The sequence below is a fragment of the Cavia porcellus genome, unplaced genomic scaffold (assembly GCF_034190915.1).
Source record: "Cavia porcellus strain 051 isolate PalLab524CR breed Dunkin Hartley unplaced genomic scaffold, mCavPor4.1 scaffold_16, whole genome shotgun sequence".
NCBI lineage: Eukaryota > Metazoa > Chordata > Mammalia > Rodentia > Caviidae > Cavia > Cavia porcellus.
The window spans coordinates 29,801,144-29,823,120 of record NW_026947499.1 but is presented as its reverse complement, the minus strand read 5'-3'; the positions used below and the strand labels follow the sequence as shown (position 1 = coordinate 29,823,120).

The window sequence follows — 21,977 nt, the reverse complement described above, 5'->3', positions numbered from 1 at the left end:
ACGTTATTGAAAGATATTTTAATGTTTATGCTTGTTAATTTTTAGATCCTATGTCTTGGCCTTGCTTTCTCTCTCTACAACCGACGGCCTCTGCTCCCCCCTCTGTGGGTCTCAGATCGGGTACTTCCGGTGAGGTTCTAGAGAGTCCGGTCTCTGTGAGGCGGCTGCAGCGGTTGTAAACAGACCTTCCCCAGGGTTCCTATCCTAAAGTTCCTGAGAGAAGCGGCGTCTGCGAAGCGGTGTCCATAATGGTAAGTGCGGCTGGGCAGCAGTCGGTAGCTGAGAATGAGGTTAGAATTCAAACCGGTGCCCAGTGAGACGGCGGCGCAGATGCCGAGTCACCCGGCCGGAGTCTGGCCCGCCTGGCAGTCCCAGGCTCTTTGGGCCTGAGCCGGACGGTTGATTACCAACTGCGTCTGTTTGTCTACCTTTGTCCGGGATATGATTTGCATTCCTTCTTAGCTGGGCTTGAGTTCCTTGTGTGTAGGAAAGATCATACTTTCGTGTCCACCCATATGTCTCGAAAGTGCTCAACACGCAACAGGTTTTCATAAACCCAAAATTAACTAGAAAGTATGTTGGGAATGGGAGTGGGAAACAGAATCAGGCACGTCCTAGGGAGAATCCGTTCGGGGAATCCCCGTTGGCGTGAAGAACATCCAACAGTTTGGCCCAGTTCGGTCAGCTCTGCATCTGGATTCATGTCTTCCGATGTACACAGTTGTGTTGTGTTTAAGTAGTGATGAGCTTAGCTAACGTTTTCTGACCCTCGTCCCCCTTTTTTTGGTCATACCTGTAGTCCCTCGGCACATTTTATCCCTTATAATCTCTACAATCCTCCTGGAGCCAAGGATGATTATTGTCATCTTACACTAGAAAAAACTAAAGTTTTCAGAGAAAGTCTACGCCAGGTCACAAAAGTGAGGAGTGGAGATTCGAAGCCAAAACTGTTTGCCAGCAGTAAAGGAAAGTAACACGTGGAGTCAAAAGCAAGCAGGGAGGTGAAGGTCAAGTTTATAGGAAAATGAACTGCAGATGGCTTGTTAAGGATGTTACATGCTTTGTGTACCTTTTGCTCTTTTATTTTTGGAAGAGAAGAAATAGCTTAGTTGGAGTGGTGTGATGAAAGGATTTTCCTTGAGGCCTCCACTCCCCTAGCTTCAGTCGTTCAGAAGATGTTTTGCTGTACTTTCAGAAGAAGATCTTTTGCTGTACTTTCATGCCAGATTGATTTGGAAATGGCACTTAAGACAGACAAAAAGACTGAAAAGTACTCTACCAGAGCTCTAAGTAGTGAACACCTTAAGATTTTTTTTTTTAAAACCGGGGATTGAACTCAGAACCTAGGTCTTCCCAGGCAGATGCTTATGCCACTGATCTAAATCCCTGGCCTCGCCTTAAGATTTTAAGTAGGCACATTCTGTAGCTATGTCTTAGGGAAATAGCTGATTAAGCTTGCTAATTTTGTAATTACAAACATAACTACTTATCATTAGGTACCTTCCTTACCATTTTTACCCTGACAACCACGATTCCACTTTCTGTATCTAAATTAATTATAGATATTTTATATGAGTGGAGTTATTTGGTATAAGTCCTTGTATGACTGTTGTATGTCACTTAGCAAAACATTCTCAAGGCTTATCCATGTGACAGAATTTCCTACTTTATAAGGGTGAACAGGACCTGGGAATTTAACTCAGTGGCAATAAGCACTCCCCTGGCAGGCACGAGGTTGTGAGTTTGATCCCCGCTACCAAAAAATAAAATAAAATAAAGGTAAACAATATTCCACTATATGAGTATAACACATTTTCTTTATTCATGTATCAGTGGACATTTGAGTTGCTTCTGCTTTATGCTATTTTAATTGTGCTGTTATGAGCAGAAATATTCTCAACTTTAATTCTTTTGCATATATACCCAACTGTGCAATTTTATATTCTCTTCACAAATGTTACAGTACTTGAAATACTTCAAGAAAATCCCAAGTTGATCTATAACCTGTTAAAATATCAGTCCCAGAAACTCTGTGTCCTCTTACCCTGCTTCTTAGCTTAAAACTAGCTGACACGGTGGTGTCTGTTGTGTCGGTGAACAAACACCACTAAGATTATGTTGTCCTAGTGTCTTGGTAGATAGTAGGTACTCAATAAAAAGAGATAATTATCAATTAGTAAGTATCTTTTAAATTAATGGTAATAGGAAATGGTTTCTAAGTGGAAGCATTAGCCTAGGTAGGAGCATGGCAGGTTGGGAGATTATGAGATGGTCAGTAACAAGTCTGTATGATGTGTATAGAAGGTTCAGCCTTGATTCTTAGAATGAGAACACTCCTGAAAGAAATAAGGATGGGGGCTGGGGATTTAGCTCAGCGGCATAAGCGCCTGCCTTGCAAGCTGGCAGTCATGAGTTCGATCCCTGGTACTGATAAAAAGGAAAAAGACAAAAAAAAAAAAAAAAAAGAAAAGAAATAAGGATAGATGTGCTGTCTAAAGGTGATAGAATTGTATCTGAGAGATGAGTGGGTGAGGCAGAAAGAATTTGAGTGCACTACTCCTAAAGATACCAGAACTTTCTGGTTAATCAGGATTTCAGTACATTATGTTCTTCAGCCACATTCAGCAATATTAATGACCTGGGCATGTTTTGACTTTTGGCTTGAAGAAATGTACACAGGCACTGTGACTCTCACCTATATTTTCAGCTATTTGAAACTAACCTAGGTAATGTAGCAAGACTCTATCACTAAAAATAAAAAGAAATGTGCCTTTGTTCTGTTCTAATGCCAGTTTCTCTTTCCTTCTAGTTCTCTTTCAACATGTTCGACCACCCAATTCCCCGGGTCTTCCAGAACCGCTTCTCCACACAATACCGCTGCTTCTCTGTGTCCATGCTCGCAGGGCCTAATGACAGGTCAGATGTGGAGAAAGGAGGGAAGAGTATGTGCTTGTTTTTATTTTGAATAGTAACCTTTTCTTCCCTATATCTATGAAGTTTGTATTCTTCCCCAGCCCATACTTTTCTTGTAAGCACCAGAAGCTGGCCTTTGAGTAAAAATGTCATTTGTCTCAGACTCGCTGAGTGGGCATGGATGATGGGAATAGGGTGCTAAGTATGATTAGTTTCATGATGAGGAAACATTCATCTCCCCGAAATAAATCATGTCAAGTAAGATTCATTAGGCAAGATCATTATGAAATTCTGCTTACCCTAAAAATATTGTTTAAAAATTCCTTTAAATATCAAAGAAACTGCTCCTTGCCCTTGATCTGTCTTTTTGTTTTTTATCTTCTTAAATTTGTTGAATATTCTTTCCACAGTAATTATGCCACCCTCAGCCCTCGATCAACTCAGTAAGTATTTTCCAAGTGACTGGAGAACTTTTGTAATATAAATACTGATTCCAGAAATCAGCATAGGCTCTTCTGTGCATGTAAACACTCACAGGTAACTTTTGTCCACATCTAGTCAGGATTCATTCCTGTGGGTACATGTTGAGGTGGGAGAACTAGCTACATGTGCCAGGACAAAGTCATGTGTAGTCATGGCCTACTGTGCAGTCCTAGACCAGTGAGTATTCAACTTCCCCAGTGCCATGGGCCCTTCAGGTCCCTGTTTCTGTGAAGAGAGTGCCTCTCTCTGAACTACCCCTAACTTGTTTCAGGAATCTGTTAGAGTTCACTGAAAGTATCAGGATGAAGGACAAAAGAGTTTCACAAGAGGACAGTGCAAGGCTTCCTCATCTGCTCTCCAAACATCTTTCCTGAGCCTTGTACCCACATTTCTCACCCTCAGTAAGCCACTGCATCCTGAGTAGGTCAAAGATTGAGCTATCATCTTCTCTTGCTGAGCTCTCATCTATAAATACTAGTAGCCAAAGCCCAGGCACACACTTCCTTTTCCCCCAAATCTTTTATCTGAAAAGAGCAACCAAGAAACCCTTTGCTTCAAATATGGAAAGCCTTAATGGACAGCCTTAATCTTGCCTTTTAGAACTTGAAGACATTTCCACTGAAGTCCTCCTGGGGAACATAGTCATGGGGATATAGTAGTAGCTTGTGGAGAACGTGCTGGCTCTGGTATCTTAGCTTTTCTATCTTGCCCAACCTGACTATAGATTCATGACTTGGCTTCTCTTGACCTCAGTGTTGTCTTCCTTAATCAGAGATATCCATAGCCGTTGTGCATTGGAGCTGCTGCAGCATGAATATAAACAAACCAAGCCCATTTGATTCCAGCCATGAAGGAAAAGACAAACCTTGGGCTGTGGCCATACGCAGTAGAGTCCTTAGCTCAGCAGTAGGTGGTTAGAGTCATGGGGCTTACAATTGTAGTAGTATTCACAGACTAGTCATTCCAAAGAAGAAACAGCATTTTTGAAGGGCCTTGTTTTCAGGATGAGCTGAAAAGAACTAAGTACTGGGTGTGACCCTTAGTGTTCCAAAGAGACTTACTGACCCATCCCTAGTGCACCTCTGTGATAAGGTGCTGCTTCCTGGGCTTCTCCAGAGCATCCTGCCCCAGCTCTGTGCTTGCTTTGTTTTATTAGAATTTTAGAGAGAGTTCAGAAATCCACTTTTCCTCCTGATGCCACATGGGTTTCTGTTGATAATGTTTGCCTAACCTGACAAGGTCAGATCTACCTCTGGGGCTTAGTAGTCCTCAGACTGAAGCCAACAGCCTGCATTTGAATCAAAGCATCACCACTTGAGCATCTAATTTGTCTACTTTACCTTCACACTTCAGCTTGGCTGTGGATAAAAGGGAGATGATAATTATACTTTCTGGACTCTTCTGGAAAGACCAAACAAGGGTCTGGGGCAGAACACCACTATCAGTACCTTATCAGATGCCTCCCCCAGAGCCTAGTCCCCTGTGTTTCCTACCTCCCATGGACAGCGTCTCCATTCTATCCCCTTGCAACTTCTGAGGTAGCCTGCCAGCTGTCCTGCTTACCACCTACTTCTGCCCTTACAGCTCTCACCTCATCAACCAGTGAAGTGAAAGGACATACTGTCATGACCTTGCTTAGCCCATATGGCTTATAGACCCCGACACTAGGTTTTGCCCTTCATGGTATCACCCCAATCTCCCTTTGCATTCCTGACCATTTCTACACCCATCCCCAGCCTGTTTTGCCCAGTTGTCTATCTTTCTTTAAACTGCCTGGGTTCTGCTCTTGCATTCCTATGCTCATTCTGGCCACTCTGCTTGGATTGCCTCCCTAGCCTGCCTGCCCAGTGGCCCTGCCCCCTCCTGCCCTGACCTTTCCATAGCACCTACTGCACTTGGGTATGCATGTTTGTTTTCTCTCTCATTCTAATTTGAAACTTTTGATTCTAGGGATTTTTGTCTAGCACATGACTGGCACTTAAGTTACTGACAAATATATGAGCCTGTTATTAAATTTTTAATTTCATGGTGAGGAACATAGCTCAATAACAGAGTGCTTGCCTGGGTTGTACAGTGTCAAGTTGGTACCAGTGCTACATGACTGAGTCACCAGACATTTCCAGGCTCCTCGAAGCTATTCTCTGTGTTCTTCTAGATAGTGATGCATCACTTGGGCACCTTGAGCAGTAAGGAGTTTGTTGAAGGGCAGAAGCTGCAGCAGGGCAAATATTCAAGTGTGGGGAATAAAGCCTCTGTGAACAGGGAGGAAGCTCCTTCCAAGGGACAGTGTTGAATAAAATAGGCTTCTCTGCTTCATAGGAGCTGTGTCTCAGGGTATCCTGAACCATGCCTCATAACATCTTTTTTTTTTCTTAGGCCGACTTAACATTACCTATCCCATGCTGTTCAAACTGACAAATAAGAATTCTGACCGCATGACACACTGCGGTGTGCTGGAATTCGTGGCTGATGAGGGCATCTGTTACCTTCCACACTGGGTGAGTGGGGCTGTCAGGGTCTCTGGAGAGTTTTGTTTTTTTGGTTTTTTGGTTTTGTTTTTTTTTTTTTTTTTTTTTTTTTTTTTTTTTTTTTTTTGTCTTTTTTGTTTTTATCAGTACCAGGGATCGAACTCACGACCGCACACTTGCAAGGAAGGTGCTTATGCCCCTGAGCTAAATCCCCAGCCCCTCTGGAGAGTTTTTGACCCTTTGCCTGTCACAAAATGGAGACTTCGTAAGTAGAAACTCCAACCTCACCTTGTGTACGCATACTCAAGAGTCAATCCTGCTTGAAAGCAGAATAGTCCAGTGAGAGGTAGGGATTTAAAACAGTGCACTCTGCTATGCCTTATGCAGTCTACTTGGCTGTGGACACACGAGTCTAGTAGACTTGAAGGATGTCATTGCACACCTAGACATCAAAGACATGAGAGTCTCTAAAGCTGGCTCAGACAGGTAACCCTTTTAGGTATGAGTCTGAGGTGATGACCATTCCACATAGCTGGCCTTAAAAACGATGTAGCTTCCTTTTCCTTTCTCTCCCTGCCCCTACTCCCAGCCTCTCCCAAGCTGTAACACCCTTATCTTTGGAAAGCCCACAGAGAAACACATATATCCTTTTTTCTGTGCTTTAATTTTTTCAGGTACTAGGGATCCTCTGTGTGGGCTGGGAACATACAGAAGTGGGTTAGCTGTCACACCTGAGGCCCCATGCTACAAGAGCAGTGTTCAGAAATGGCACACTTTCAAAAATAGTATTTCCTCCCTCTGATATTAAAAGTGATTACAAATTCTAAAAATCCCTTCCTTCCTACAGGAAATAACCTTGCTTGTGCCACTGTGGGGATGACTTACCTTCTTTGGCTGGGTCCTGGGCCCTTCATGAGTGGTAGGCCTTGCCAGCTCCTCAACAGGAGGCCTGTGCTTTCTCCTCACTTCCATTCCCCAAAGTCACAGAACCATCATTTGTCAAAGCCAGCTGCTTTACTATCCCACTATGATTACCTCTGGCTGCCTGTGGCATTTGGAGGAACAACCACTCCTCTATTTCTGTCATTTCCATCCTGATGAGCATCTTTCAGCACTACTGGGTTAGGGCCTCCACAGGCTCATTCCAGTGCCCACTCTCATGTGTCACTCCTGGCTGAGTCCAGTCTTCCTCCACATTACAGCTCTTGGTACACCCTACTTTCCAGATAAGCTTCCCCATCTCACTTGCTCCATGGCCTCCTGCTCTCTTTTCTTTGGGCTGTGGCACCTGGGATTTACTTCAGGGTGGTCTGGTATGGGATGGGTTTGGGGAATGCCGTGGCACTGATAAATCAGAGAAGCTGGACTTCATCTTGATTACCATGATAACTTGTCAGGGCGGGATGTGTGAAATTCACTCTGGGTTTCTCAGCTTCTGTATGTGTCTAAGATTCTCTGGAAGAAGGTTTAAAATAAGAAAAATAAATAACTCATTCCAGGATATTTGGGCTCCTCTTTACTTACCGCCAAACTGAGACTTGCCCACACTATAGTGTCCCTGCTCACCACAAGCCAGGTTCTCATAGGCCATGTTTATGTCTTCCATCTCCTTCCTCAGCCATCGTCTACCTTGTTGGATGGTTTAAGAGGTGGGTGAGGGTATCATCAGTTTTTTTATATCCCTCTGTAACAGACATTTCTGGGACCTTGTAACTACCTTACTGCCTCAGGCATGACAAGCTATTCCATGCAAGGTCATCCTCACCTTGGGCTGTCATCATCCCACCAACGTGCAGTCCTGTTTACTCAGAGCTTTGGAAGTTGCTTTTGGATCAGTTGGGAGCCAGAAGTTGAGCTAAGCATCCCAGGGAAATATTTTATTCCAGAAAACATGGTGGCAAATTCACATGGCTGACAGTGAAGTGGTCTAATTAACCTTTGTCGAACTCCTTTTTTGACCTTTTTCTTTCCACGTGTTTCCATCACGATTTTTCTTCCTCCTTCTTGATATTATATCACAATGAAGTTACCTATCCTCAAGTGTGTGTGTGGGAAGATGGCAGCCGGAGTAGCCTTTAGGCGTTTCATGCAACCTTCTTCTGGATCCTTTCAGATGATGCAGAATTTGTTGTTGGAGGAAGGGGGACTGGTTCAGGTGGAGAGTGTCAACCTGCAAGTGGCCACCTACTCCAAATTCCAGCCTCAGAGCCCAGACTTCCTGGATATCACCAACCCCAAAGCAGTGTATCCTTTTGAAATAAGAAGAGCTGGGGGCAGGGGATATAGCTCAGCAGTAGAGAACTTGCCCAGTATGTGTGAGTCCCTGGTTTCCATCCCTTTTGTCACCAAAAGAAGGGCTGCTCAAAGAAGAATGCTCTGGCAGTCATTAACCATCATGCATTTGTTAAATTTGTGCCTACTTTGGGGGACACACTGTTAATCGTGGTTGAAGTTGTAATTTAAGAATAATAGCATATAGCTAGTTGAGATGGCACATGCCTGTAATCTCAGGTGACTCAGGAGGTTAAGGTGGGAGGATCACTGTGAGTGCAAGACCAGCCTGGGCTACACAGCATTCAAGAACAGCCTGAACTACATGGTAAGACCATATCTTTAAAAAAGTATTTAACCAAAACATCCTCCTCACTCTCAGTCTTGGTCAAGTGGAGTGAGTGTTCATTGGGCTTCTTTGGTCACTTTCCAGAAACTTTGTAGAATCCTTTTTTCAGTTGGACTTTCTGTCTAGCACAAAGTGCAGGATGCACAGTGCATGCAGTAGAAAAATGGCTCATCTCCCATTGTCTTCAGGCCCTCTATGGACCCCTGGTCCCTCAGCTATGAGCTACCCAGTCAACCCCACTATATGCCCAGGCTTAAGCTCATTCACTCCAAACCATTTTCTGTCTCAAAGCAGAAAGCAAAGGTTTTAGGCTCTCATGATTTTTTTTTTTTTTTTTTAATGTTCACCCTTGCACTTAAGGCAGGTATATGTGTTTCTATGTAAGGATGTCGCCAGTGTAGCTGAGTGATGTAGTGTGTGGACTGTGCAACTAGTTCGATGGCTCATTTGGCTTGTTAAATCATAATACAAACTGGACATGGTGGCCTACACTAGATAGGATTACAAATTCAAGGCTAGTCAAGGCTGCACAGCATTGCAAGCATTATTTTGAAGATTGAACTCAGGGTATTGTGCATGCAAATCAAATGCTCTCACTGCAAACCCAGCCCTATTTATTTTTTAAGGTGCCTAGTTTAAAAAAAAAAAAAACATGGAAAATTAAGAGGGGAAAAATATCTGCCTCCCTCTCCACTTTTTCACTGTATCCAGGCCTACTATCTCCTTTTCCTTCTGCTGTCTCCAGGCCCATTGTCAGCAGTAAGATGCAGGTCATCATGTCCTGCATGTGAACAGGCCATATTAAGCCTTTTGCTAATTATGTCGTAGACACGGTGGCCCCTGCTGGCTGACTCCTGAACCTGGGTTCGTGCTGAGCACTCTGCCCATGGAATAGTCATTGGTGGAGGCTTCCTATCCTGCAGGTAGGGGGATGTCCTGTGGGAAAAGCTGCTTTTTCTAAAGATGTTTGGCTGTCACTGACCAGAAAGGGCCCCTGCCTCTGATCATAGCCCCTTCTGATCTTTTTATTTTTATACATATTGCAAATGAGACTTGCAGGATTGTTTTCAGAAGCCATTTCTGTTAGCATGATAAACTTGTTACTGCAGAGAGAAAAGGTATCACTTTTGTCAGCTGGGAAGCAGCTAGCTGTGTAAAACACAGAAGGTAGCAAGCTTACACCAGAGCATCTACCAGGGCATGCAAAAGTGATGCAAGAAGCCATTTCTTTCCTCAGGGGCCAACTGTTCTGGATTTTAGGGCTCAATTTAGGCTCAGCTTCTCCATGTTTAAGTAAAAGAGTACTCCCTTGCAGCATCACTGAAAATATTTTGAAAATATTAGACCTGCATGTTTTTGTTAATTGTTTTTGCAGTGCTAGGGATCGAACTTAGAGATTTGTTTCAGTGCTCTAGGCAAGCACTGTACTACCCAGCTTCATCCACATGCCAAAGCTGTGTGTTTTAGTACCCCTTTGATACATACTGCCTGTCTATGTGATAGTACCCATGCAACCTCTCACACTCATTACATACAGAAGTTGTGTGTCTTGCCATATTGCCTTGACAGTATGTCCACAGATTAGAAAATGCACTGAGAAACTTTGCCTGTCTGACCACTGGGGATGTGATTGCTATCAACTACAATGAGAAGGTATGTAAACCAACCTTGTCACAGCTTCTGCCTAAGAAGACCCACTTGCATGATCCATTCTGCTATTTGAATAGGGCTTCTTTTTAAACAGGGTATTACTGGAATCCATCATGTGAGTACTGCATGTTTGTGTTTTAAAATTTTCTGACTGGGTATGGTGGCATGCTTCTGTAATTCTAGCACTCAGGAGACTGAGGTGGATCTTTGAGTTTTAGCCCAGGCTGCGTACTAAGTTCAAAGCCAGCCTAACCTACACAGCAAGACCCTATCTCAAAAACAAAACCAAAAAACGCAGAATTTTTTGCGTAGATTCATATTTAGAGTCGTAATTCACTCAATGTTTCAAGGATTGGTTGCATTTATAGGTGACTAAGTGTGATAATTGGAAATTGTGCCACAAATTGACTACTGTAGATTTAGGGCACAGCAGTATGGGTGATTCTCATCCATTGTAACAGTTAACAGTTGACCTCATGGAGCTACTGCCAGTGCCAACCTTCAGTATTCAAGAATGAGCCCAACCTGGTTCCTCTTCCTGGAGCCCCCACAGCCTGAACCAACGAGGTCCTCCCTTGCAGGGTCTGGAAGCCAGTTACTCATTTGATGTCAATGTAGGACTCTACCTTCTTCTCTGACAGTTTTCTTATATTTGAGGCACCTGATACTGATAACCCACACTTTTCCATATTTGTGGGTTTTAAATCATACCCTTTTTTTTAATATAAAAGTGTACAGAAATATATTTTTTTGTTCCTAGCATAACTGAATATTTTAAGTTTTTGCAATTAATTATAGACAGCCTTCATGTTATTGGCTTATTTGTTTTTATTTTTGCTTTTGTCTTTTTTGTTTTGCTTGAGGCAGGATTTCACTGTATAGCTCAGGCTGGCCTTGAACTCACTGTGTAGTCCAGGCTGGCCTCAAACTCGTGGTTATCTTATTGCCTCAGTGTCCCAAGTGGTAGAATTACAGGTGTCCACCACCATGCCTGGCCATGTTACATTTCTTTTTTTTTTTTTTTTGTCTTTTGAGACAGAGTCTCATTATGCAATTCAGGCTAGCCTTGAGCTCACTTTGTAGCCTAGGCTGAGCTCAAACTCACAATGACCTTCCTGCCTCAGCTTCCTGAGTGCTGGGATTACAGGTGTGAGCGACCACACTCAGCTCATGTTATTGTTCTTATCGTTAATCTAGTAGTAGGAATTTTGGACATACATTATTATTAGCAATGATGCAGTAAGTTTTCTTAGAATTTTCCTCTTGGGTACTTATTTAGTTAATTATTTAGTTGGAAGAAATTCCTAGAAGTGAACTTTCTGAATAAAAGGTAGTATCTTTTGTATTATGATACATAACTGCCATTCGAAACCACTACTGGTCTAATTAGAACCATATATGAGTAATGGCATCCTCACAGTACTGAACATAAAGGCAACCTCCCCCTGAGCCTCACTGTTGAAGGAAGACGTGAAACTGGGGGCTGGTGTCATAAGCGTGCAGGCTTTGTCCACATATTCCAGGTAGCAAGTTCTACTAAGCAGATGTTGCCAGCCCCCAATGCTACCTCGAAACTATCCAACTCATTTATGTGTTCTTCCTGCAGATCTATGAATTACGGGTGATGGAAACCAAACCTGACAAGGCTGTGTCCATCATTGAATGTGACATGAATGTGAGTAACTTTTTATAGTTTAATTGGGCTCACCTAGAGCCCCTGGAAATTGTCCCTTAGTACCTCTACTTTGGGAGGTAGATGCTATCAGAACATCAGAGGAGGCTGTTTACCTAGTGAACCATTCCAAGGTTCAAAGGGAGACTTTGCTACCACTGTAGAAGTGGGTGAATTTACAGTCTGCTCAGACTGTAAAAAAATGAATATTCTTAAGTGCTAAAGAGAATCAGGCATGGTAGCATATGCCTGTGATTCCAGCATTCAGGAGGCTGCAGCAGGAGGATCACTGAAAGTTTGAGGCCAGCTCAGGGTTAATGGTGAGTTTAAAGCTAGCCTGTACTATAAAGCAAGACCTTATTTGAAAAAACAAAACAAAAAAAAAAAAGTGAAGGAAATCTCCTGAGTAGAGACAAATTGCTGATGCATATAACGTCCTAATGTGAGTAAGAAGGCCAGTCCCAACAGGCTACATATGGGGCTGCTTTCCTTTATGTGACATTCTTAAGGTATCAGGACTTCAGATGTGAAAGATTAGTGATTACCAGGGACATGGGCAGGACTCTTGTGCTAGTGGAACTGTTCAGTATCTTCACTATAGTGGTAGATACAGAGTCTTGCATGGTGATAAAATTAATTAGAACTAATCGTGCACATATACATGTAAACATCCCCCTACACATGCATACATAAGTTGGGGGCACTATATGTAAGAGCAATATTTGCTAATGTGTGTTGTCCTACAGCAGTTTGTAAAGTGTTGTTGGCAAAAGTGTATCAGGCATATATCTCAGTGTCATTTCTTAGACCTACATATGAATCTGTAGTTATCTCAGAATAGCCAAAGCTAAGTGTGGCCATATCTCAAAATTTTATCTTTCATCTGAAAAATGTAGGTGGACTTTGATGCTCCTCTGGGCTACAAAGAACCCGAAAGACAAGTCCAGCATGAGGAGTCAACAGTAAGTGGTTTTTCTGGAGACCATTCCCAACCCATATCAGACTTTTCCTCTTTTTTTTTCTGGTGTTGTTCCAGTGCTTTTTTATTTTGCTTGGTCTTGCCTGGGCTGGCACCTTTACATTTCCAGGTTCTCTTCCCCCTACTCTTTAGGGGACAGTATATCCTAATAGAAGGGCTGGACAGCAGTGGAAAGTAGACACTAAGGGAAAAGCTAGGTGTTCCTGCTGAGAAGCTCATTTCCTGTTTTCTGTCTTCCCATCAGGAAAATGAAGCTGACCACAGTGGCTATGCTGGAGAGCTGGGCTTCCGTGTGAGTACCAGGCTGTACATCTTAATCTCTGCTCCCTTGAACCAGGACATTCACTCTAAGCTATCTCTGTGATGCTTTTTAGACATCAGCAGGGTTGGGCTCTGGGTATCCATCCATGAATATGTTAATGAGGCACTTACTTAATTACCAAACCTTTTTATGCATCCATTTTCTTCTGTAATCCTAGCAACCCTATAAGGCAGCCACAACTTTTTCATGTTCTTTTTCAAAATTTCTACCCTACCAAAAACTTAAACTAGTACCACAGACATAAATATCTTTGTTTTAGGTCAGTTATGGTGAACCTTTTAAAGACCAAGTGTCCGAACTACAACCCAAAAATTACTTATCACAAAGTGCCAACACTGCAATTGAACGTGAATACTGAGGTTTTAGTTTAGAAAAAACAACTCATATATTAACATCTTTAATCTTAAAAGAAAAACATAATAACAAAGCTTTCAATGATATAAATAGCTTTTTATTGAAAGGTAAAAATTTGCATTTGGCCAGCTTTTGCACAATTAATGTGATCTTTGTTGTCGTATGCATGCTGATAATTTCTCAAACCCTGGCTTACACTTCATTAGTGTGACAGCAGCACATGCAGTACTTGGATCATCTATTAGTCTGTTTCTTGTATCAGATTAGATATAATTCAAAACTGAAAACAGTTGCTCAAAAGTATAAGATGAACCAAATAAAGTAAGATAAGCAGTTCTAAATGCTTTCATTGACTTAAAATTATTTGGCAGAGAATTCCACACTTTAAGGATTTCACTTTCAGAATTACTGTGTTCTTCTTTGTCATCTTTTCATAGTCTATCTTCTCAAGGGTGGCATGCAAGTCATAGAATTTATTTTTCAGCTAGAGCTTTCTTGAAATTCCAACAGCTCCATTTCTATATTTCTAGAGTTTAACCAGTGAAAGCAGGAAAGATCAAGCTCTTCAAATCTGACTTAATCTAGAGAAGTAAAAAAAAAAAGTAAACTTGTCTCCATCTTATGGAATTGTAAAAATTGTAAAAAAGTTTTCCTTGGCAGATGCTATAATGGTAGAAAATTTCTTGTAGACTTATTGATGGCTTGTAGGAAATTCTGAAGATACTGTATAATTTCCAAAATGCATTTTTTGATTTGGAAAATATTTCAGCTGCCCCTTTCAAGGTCTTTTTCCAAAACCTGCAGTTTTCTCTCAAATGTTTTGATATCATAAAACATCCTTTCTGCCATACAGGCCTTTTGGAATGGTCTTCCGCTACTTGTTTTCAGTTCTGCTTTTTTAGCTGTAGTCATTTTTTGGTATTCAAGATTTGGAGTCTGCAAAAACACAAAATTTTTAAAAAGTAAAGTACCGAAACAAATCCATCCCTATACCAAAAATAGCTAATGATACTAACTAAAGAAAGAATTAGATATTCCCTGAATCAAAAATCTATGGCAGTGATTCTCAGGTGGGGTTTCTCTTGAATTTCCTAACCCCAGCATAGGAGCAGTGTTTCACTGACCAGTGGCATTTGGCCTGCTCTGCAGAAGGCATCTGAGTACATTTCCTACCTTGTGGGGGCTTCTGCTAAAATCAGTCAGTTCAAACAAATATATATCTTCACTTTTGTTTGCATAAATTTTTCACAAACAACTAGATATGTTGCTGCAAATTCAGATATGGTGGGGGATAGTACAACATTAAAAGAATCTCAAAGCATCTCCACTAAATTTTAGATATTAAATTTCAATTTTCATAAAACTTAAAGCTAAAATCTTGTGTTAATAAAAACAAATGTATTAGAATTCATAGCCAGTCCAAGTAAATATATCTATCCTTGGCAACACACTGACCAGCCACGTGAAAACTTGAATAACTAACAGCTAACGAGTCTCATCTCATCATGTCATCACCCTAGTGCTACTTTCTGAGCTTGCGCTCCTATGTGCACTCTTATCCAAAGCTCAGCTGCTGGAGTAACCTGGTTTTGCATGCCCAGTATAGCACGTATGCCATAGGTTCACCACCACTGTTGTAGGTTCACTAGTATTTACTCTTGCTTTTATTTCTCTCTAAACGCATGTTCTATTTTTCTTTGCCCAGACTGAAAGTAAGCTGCATATATGATCATTAGGACCCAGTTAGGCTACCCGGGAAGCAGGTAGAGATGGTTCATGTATGGATATCAGGGTACTAGGAAACAATGGAGAGATTATGACTGGTTATGCAGGAAGCTGAACCTAGGGGCAGAGGCCTTAGTCCACCTACCAGGGATTGAGCTGGGTAGCCCTTGCAAAGGCGAGGGCTAGACAAATTCACTTCAACACTGGCCCCTGGCTGCCCTGATAAGATGGCTTTTATCAGTTCTAGCAGTCTCCTGCCAGCTAGGTGGAGAGAAATCATTTGCCAAGACTCTAGCAGTAGAGGAGTAAGGGCTTTAGTTCTGATGGTGTCTTGGCAGCACTCTCAACTCATATCCCTACAGCAGTCTCTAAGAAAAGGACATATCTGTGCTCCATCTCAGGGCTCACTGTATACTCCTACATCCCTGTTTAGGCCTTCTCAGGTTCTGGGAATAGACTGGATGGAAAGAAGAAAGGGGTTGAGCCCAGTCCATCGCCCATCAAGCCTGGCGACATTAAAAGGTAGGTCTGTCCTGGCTCTGCCTCTGCCAGATGTTTTGTTATTGTCTAAGGAGAGTCTGAGCTAGCCCCTTGAAGAGACAAAGCCTAGGCTAGTAGGCTCAAATTTCCATCTGGTTTCCAGGTATGGAGGATATGACTTCATTGAGTCTAGTTACTCAACAGACCCTTCCTTTCGTGGCTATCATAGTCGGGTCAGATAAGATGAGTTAGCTCTCTACTATGTGTGAGCAGAAGGAGAATGCTAGAAATAGGTTGTTTTATCTGGCCTCTAAGAGTTATGTGAATAAAACCATTGCAGTGAGATGACTCCTTAATACAGGTCAGATTAGAGTCAAGCCCAACTATTACACCCAATATTTATGCTAAACTAGGACCATTTTTGTGCTGGTTCTCTGCTAGAAGAATGCTAGGAAGCACTGCCAAGGGCTGGACAAAGATCTATGTTGGGATGCAGCAATATTTCCGAGAATGGGTCACCATGAAAACTTGTCTTTTATGTTTTCTTTTGCCGGGTTATCAGAAGTGAAGTTTAGCTCTTTCTTCCTGAAAAACTAACATTGCTGTGTCTTTTTCACAGAGGAATTCCTAATTACGAATTTAAACTTGGTAAGATAACTTTCATCAGAAATTCACGTCCACTCGTCAAAAAAGTTGAAGAGGTAAGTTTTAGTGACTTAGGTAGTTACTATTCTGAATAGGAGGTTTCTGTCATATTTTCACCTTCCTGGAGCCCTCCTCTCTTAAAGGCCTTGCTGCTTGTATAGAGCCTGTGGGGGCCTCTACAGGGTAAAGCCAGGCATCTTGTGGTCAGGAGCCACTTCAGGCTCTGTCATCAAAGAGCTGGTTGCCCTATGTGGGCTTTATTTTCTCTTTTCACTTTTTTCTAGCAATCTGGACAACACTCTTGTAGCCAAGCAGGATGGTCATGGAATAGAAGGTTAGGGCTGAGCATCCTGCAGGCATGAACACTTTGAGGCCATATGGCCAGTCCCAGCAGGTGTTTCACCCCAAGCAGTAATCAGAGTGTTGTGCAAAGATTGTTGGATGCGTGCCCTGAGGATAGGCACACTTGCTTCTGACAACAGCTTGCCTGAACCACAAGGGCAGTGGGAAGCAGTAGGATTTAAGTGCCTGTCTACCATCATTGCCACACTTTGGCATCACCTAGCAATGGTGACCAACACAATACTGGTTGTCAGAGGTCGTCTTGCTAGTTAGGCACTATGCTAAGTGTTATATGTGTAACACCTCTAACCACCAAAACAGCCCTTTGAGGAGAGTGCTTTGGTTTGTCTTCATTTGTGCCATTCAATGTAAAGATCCAGAGGTGAGGATTCTCTGGCCCCAGGGAGCAGTGCTCCTGACCCACTTAAGTGCCACAAAACTCCGGAAATGACCTTCAATTAGATATCCAAACAACAGGCCTCTTTTGGCTGAACATTACCCTATCACAGGAGCATGGAATAGCATTTGGCTAGAGAAGTGTCCGCCGTGTGGGAACTCATTCCAGGGTGATAGCTTTTGTCATAAGGCTGAGACACAGTCATGTAAACATGGTGAATGTTTCTAGAACACCTTTTCTTATAGGATTGGATGCTTGGGAATCCATGGGTAGTTTAGCAGCTCATCTGGAATAGGCAGAGGGCAGATAGGCTGTAACCTGTTTCAAATGGCCTACCAGATAGAACCAGTGTTTGGCAACTTGTCCCCGTGACAACTAAACTCTTCCCCTCTAGCATTTGAGGTAGTTAGGAACAGAGACTGCAATGCTATCTATGTCTGCATACCTAAGTACCACTTACAGCTACTTCAGGCATCAACATTCCTCAAACTGACAGAAGTGTTGCGAACCTTCCATGCCTAGAGGAACAGATATAGTCCCTTAATCAGGCTTCATCCTCTGGCACCTCTGTCTAGGACTTCACCAGTTGCAGGCTGGCTTTTAGTAGACTCAGACTTGAGGCCCCAGTATCTTACGTTCTTATCCCTAGGTCAAAATACCCAATACATACCTTAAAAGAAGAAAGGTTCAGCCAAGTGTAGTAGCACATGCCTGTAATCCCAGCACTTGGGAGGCTTAGGCAGGAGAATCATTGTGAGTTCGAGACCATTCTGGGCTACAAAGTGAGCCCAAGGCCAGCCTAAACTACATTGTGAGACTCTGTCTCAAAAAGACCAAAAAAAAAAAAAAAAAAAAGAAGAAAGGTTCACAGTTTGGTTCATAATCCACAAGCTCCAAGACATAAATGACATAGCAGAGGGACACGGGGGTGAAAAACTACGTATATCATGACAGCTAGGAAACAGAAGAGAGGAACCTCGAGCAGAAATATATTCTCCATCCAGATCCCACTTCCTAATAGTAATAAGCCAGGCACAGTGGTCCATCCCTGTAATCCCAATATTCAGGAAACCGAAGCAAGAAGATAGGCTGTGAGTTTGAGGCCAGCCTGAGCTATATACTGATTTCACAGCTGTCCTGGACTACATAAAAAGACCTTGTCTCAAATTAATTAATTAAATAAAAATTTTAAAAGTAAAAAGTGCTAGGAGGGTGTAGCTCAGTGCAGAGGTCTTGGATTCATCCTTAACACCACAACCCACCAATCAGTAAAAGCTTTAAAGGAATTAATGTGTACTCTTTCACCTAGAAATTCTTCTAGGAAAAAGCAGCTGTGTACAAACATTAAGCTGCTTGCCACAGCAATTTATATTACTTCAAACTTAGAAGTTACAGGGACATCAAACGTCAGAAGACTGGCTCTGTTGTGTGACAGAATACTCTGCAGACTCTAGAGCATTCCAGATAAGAAATTCATTGGCTTAAGCCTTCAAAATTAAATGGGAAGACTGTTGATAGAAGCACATTCAGAAATGTGAATGCAGGTTTATTTTTGGGTGATTTTTCTTGATACGTAATACAGTCTTCTCTACATTGTTAGACAGCAGTATTGAGTCACAGCTCCCTCAATCAGCCACTGTCAAAATGGGATGTTGGATGCTATGCTATGCTGCTAAGCTACCATGTTTGATAGGTTGGGTATATTAAGTGCATTTTACTTGTATTGTTGTTTTTTGCTTTTTTGAGACAAGATTTCCCTATGTAGTCCAGGCTGGCCTCAAACTTGAGGCAGGCTTCTGGCCTCAGCTTTCCAAGTGCTGGGGTTATAGGCATGTGCCACACGCCTGTTAAATGCTTTCCAACTTCACAATATTTCCAGTTTGGAATGAATCTATCAGGACCTACCCTCTCCATAAGTCAAGGAGAATTTGTATATTCAATCTGAAAACAAAGGCAACGGAAATTTGTGTCTCAGCACAATAAATAATGATTTGTACTTATATTGCAGAGGCCTTTCGTACTATATATTGGGAAGACAATGGGTGAATGATTCACAAGTCCACAAAGTAAAATATTTACTATAAACTTCCAAAGAGTTTCTGAAAATAGTTTCTTATCTTCACACCTAGGATGAAGCTGGAGGCAGATTCGTTGCTTTCTCTGGAGAAGGACAGTCATTGCGGAAAAAGGGAAGAAAGCCTTAAGTCCAGACTGTTGGCTGATTGGAAAATAAAGGAATCAATTGCAACATACTGGCTTTTAGTTACTGGCTCGGACATGGATGAGGCCATCATCAAGAGAATGCTGATACTAAAGGGTTTACTTAGTGTTACCTAAGAATTACCCAGTTTGACCTGGATATGGAATAGCAGAACCTAATTGTGTGCTTGATTTGGGGAAAAAGAAAGCTTTCTCTAATGTCCTGTAGATGGCCTCCTTCTACTTTATTCTTTCGGCTCAAGGGCTTTCCTCCTGCCCCAGGAAGAGTCCCTTAATTTCTAACAAACCAGTGGAAGTGACTTAATTAGTGTCATTAAGGGTGATGTTCTCTCTCTTTCTTCATTTGACCTTTTCCCAGGTCATTTGCAGAGGCATTGTCTTTGGTCTAGAAAAAAAGGAGTTTAAGTAGTTATATGCTTTATAAATAGTGCCTATTCCAGTATTCTGGCAGCTGTTTAAGTGTTTGAGAAAGGATATTTCTATTTTTACTTTAGATACTGATTGTTAGGTGAGGGATTTAGCTCAGCGGCTCAAGCACTCACCTGCTAAGTGTGAGGTTATGAGTTCGATCCGCAGTAACAACAACAAAAAAAGATACTGATTGTTTTCAAAAAAACTTTTCCTTGAAAGGAAGCCCTATCCAATTAGATTACACTTTTGTTTTGATTTCATATGGAAATAACTAGCTCCTTAGTGAACTTATTCTAGAATAAAACAACTCCGTGATAAAGCCAAATGTAAATGTTAGAATGAATAAATGCTAAAGGTATGTCTCTGCTTCCTTACCCCCCACTTTGCAATTTTGAATTTTATTAAATTTTCCAAAGTAGGCTCAGTGGCATAAGTGCACAAGGCTATGAGTGTGATCTCCAATACCCAAAAAAAAAAAAAAAAAAAAAAAAAAATGGCCAGGGATTTAGCTCTGCAGCACAAGTACCTGTCTGGCAAGTGCTAGATTGTGAGTTCAATCCCCAGTGCTTAAATAAATAAATAAATGAATGAATGAATGTTCCAAGGCTCTGCTGGCTTGTCTTATTTATTTATTTATTTATTTATTTATTTATTGGGATTTTACCCAGGGCCTTGTGAATACTCAGTATGCCTTCTACCACTAATTTGTACCTCCCAGACCCAATATATTGATGAGTTTCAATTTAGTCTTAGATCTTTACTTTCTGTAATGAGAGAGCTAACCTATTCAGTTATTTTAAATTTTTTTCTTGAAAATAATTCTGAGCCAAGAATTTCAAGTAAAAACAGGCAATGATTAAAACATCACCTCTAAATTTTTGACTAGGTACAAACATATTGGTGGTTGGGCCACTGACCAGAAATTAGAGAAGTGTACTTTGCAGATTCTCCATATTTCATCACTAAGTTACAAAACTCCCCTGGAAAATACAGGGACAAAAGAACTCCCTGAGCCCTGCAGTAAGGATAATCAGGCTCAGATCTCCCCGTGGAGCAGAATTTGTCCTCTTGTTTGGCAGAAGGATATCAGTCTAGACAGGGCTCCCTTTCCAGGTTGGCAGCCCCAGGATCTGCCCACAATTCCTTCCATGAGGACCACTGATGGGTTTCATGATGTTCAGGGCTCTGCTTTATGGCACAAATTGTCATCTCTGGCAATGTATGTGATTTTGAATGAAGCAAAATCTTTCATTCCAGTTCCTCCATTAGTTTCAGTTTCACTAGCAGAGGAAAAATCCTTATTAGCAAGTAGGAAGCCTCTATTTGCAGGATACAAAAATTTTTATTTTTTATGTAATGAAGTTACTGTAGGCTTTGGCTCCTGATTTTTGTCTTTCCTAAGGAACACCTGTGTATGCATTAAAACTTAAGTCCTTTGCTAGAGGCATACTCTCCTGGTTGGAACGGGTGGATCCTGTTGGGCATTCTAATGACAGTGTAATCACCTATAGCATTCACCTTGGTTGTTAGTGCTGCAGACTGCAGCAATTGTTCCAGAATCCACTTAGTGTTTTCTCCAAACTTGGGTGAACCAGCTACCTCAACACTAAGACCTCTAGTAAAATTGTAGTTTTCTTTCTCACCTTCAGGGAGCCTAACTCCTGTCATTCCTAGAATAGGTCCAGCAATTGCATTTTAAGCATCATCACCACCACCCCCACTCCGTGATGATTTGATTCTATTTGGAAAACCAATGCGTATGTACTGTAAAGGCCTTTTTGCAAGGCCCACTAGCTACCTTTACCTCTGTTCTCTCTGCTAGGAACACTCTCAGCTTCCACTTAGAGCCTAGGTCTCTTGGGGAGCTGTCACAGCACCCTAGCCCCACTCATTGGTCCCCAGCACACACATCCCGCCCAATCAAATCCGGTTACTTTGTGAGTTCACCTCTGCCCTGACGAGAACTCGGGCAAGTATACACGGTAGCTATATATATACCAGATTTCACTACCTTGAGTTGATCTTCAGTGCGTGTTTAAAACAGTGAACCAGGTGATCTTTAAAAAATAACAAAAGCAGTTGGAAAGAAGTGGCCTTCTGAACCATAGGGTTTCAGAGACAGCTAACCACGCAAAGGCACAGCCCAGGACCCCAGTCAGGTACTAGGGCAGATGGATGCCATCATCGCAGTGCTGCGCTAGCTCAGTTCCAGGCCTTTGAACCTTGGGAATTGGCCAGTCGTTTTGCCCCGCCCCTCGTCACGTGGCGCCTCCTTTGGCTGTTATTGGGTGCTTTG

At 42.0% G+C, this 21,977-nt stretch overlaps 1 protein-coding gene and 1 long non-coding RNA gene across 4 annotated transcripts; one reads left to right on the top strand and one right to left on the bottom strand.

Annotated features, from left to right (window-relative positions):
- Positions 1 to 99: 99 nt before the first annotated feature.
- On the top strand, positions 100 to 19,298 carry Ufd1 (ubiquitin recognition factor in ER associated degradation 1). Of its 2 annotated transcripts, XM_003478377.5 has the most exons (12): positions 100 to 251; positions 2,810 to 2,942; positions 3,324 to 3,356; positions 5,773 to 5,894; positions 7,978 to 8,108; positions 10,065 to 10,137; positions 11,741 to 11,809; positions 12,703 to 12,768; positions 13,030 to 13,077; positions 15,620 to 15,708; positions 16,286 to 16,367; positions 19,180 to 19,298. In XM_003478377.5, exons 1-12 carry the CDS (start codon positions 249 to 251, stop codon positions 19,252 to 19,254), a joined length of 924 nt encoding a protein of 307 aa, XP_003478425.1. In that variant the 5' UTR covers positions 100 to 248; the 3' UTR covers positions 19,255 to 19,298. The 2 variants fall into 2 exon arrangements, with proteins under 2 accessions (XP_003478425.1, XP_063082170.1); XM_063226100.1 differs by lacking the exon at positions 3,324 to 3,356.
- LOC106025346 (uncharacterized) lies at positions 13,537 to 21,953 on the bottom strand. 2 transcript variants are annotated; one of them, XR_010039756.1, is made up of 3 exons: positions 21,693 to 21,953; positions 17,721 to 17,869; positions 13,537 to 14,397 (listed from the first exon to the last, which is right to left on the bottom strand). It is a non-coding gene; the product is annotated as an uncharacterized LOC106025346 (long non-coding RNA). The 2 variants fall into 2 exon arrangements; XR_010039757.1 differs by having other exon boundaries at positions 13,537 to 17,869.
- Between the last annotated feature and the right edge of the window lie 24 nt (positions 21,954 to 21,977).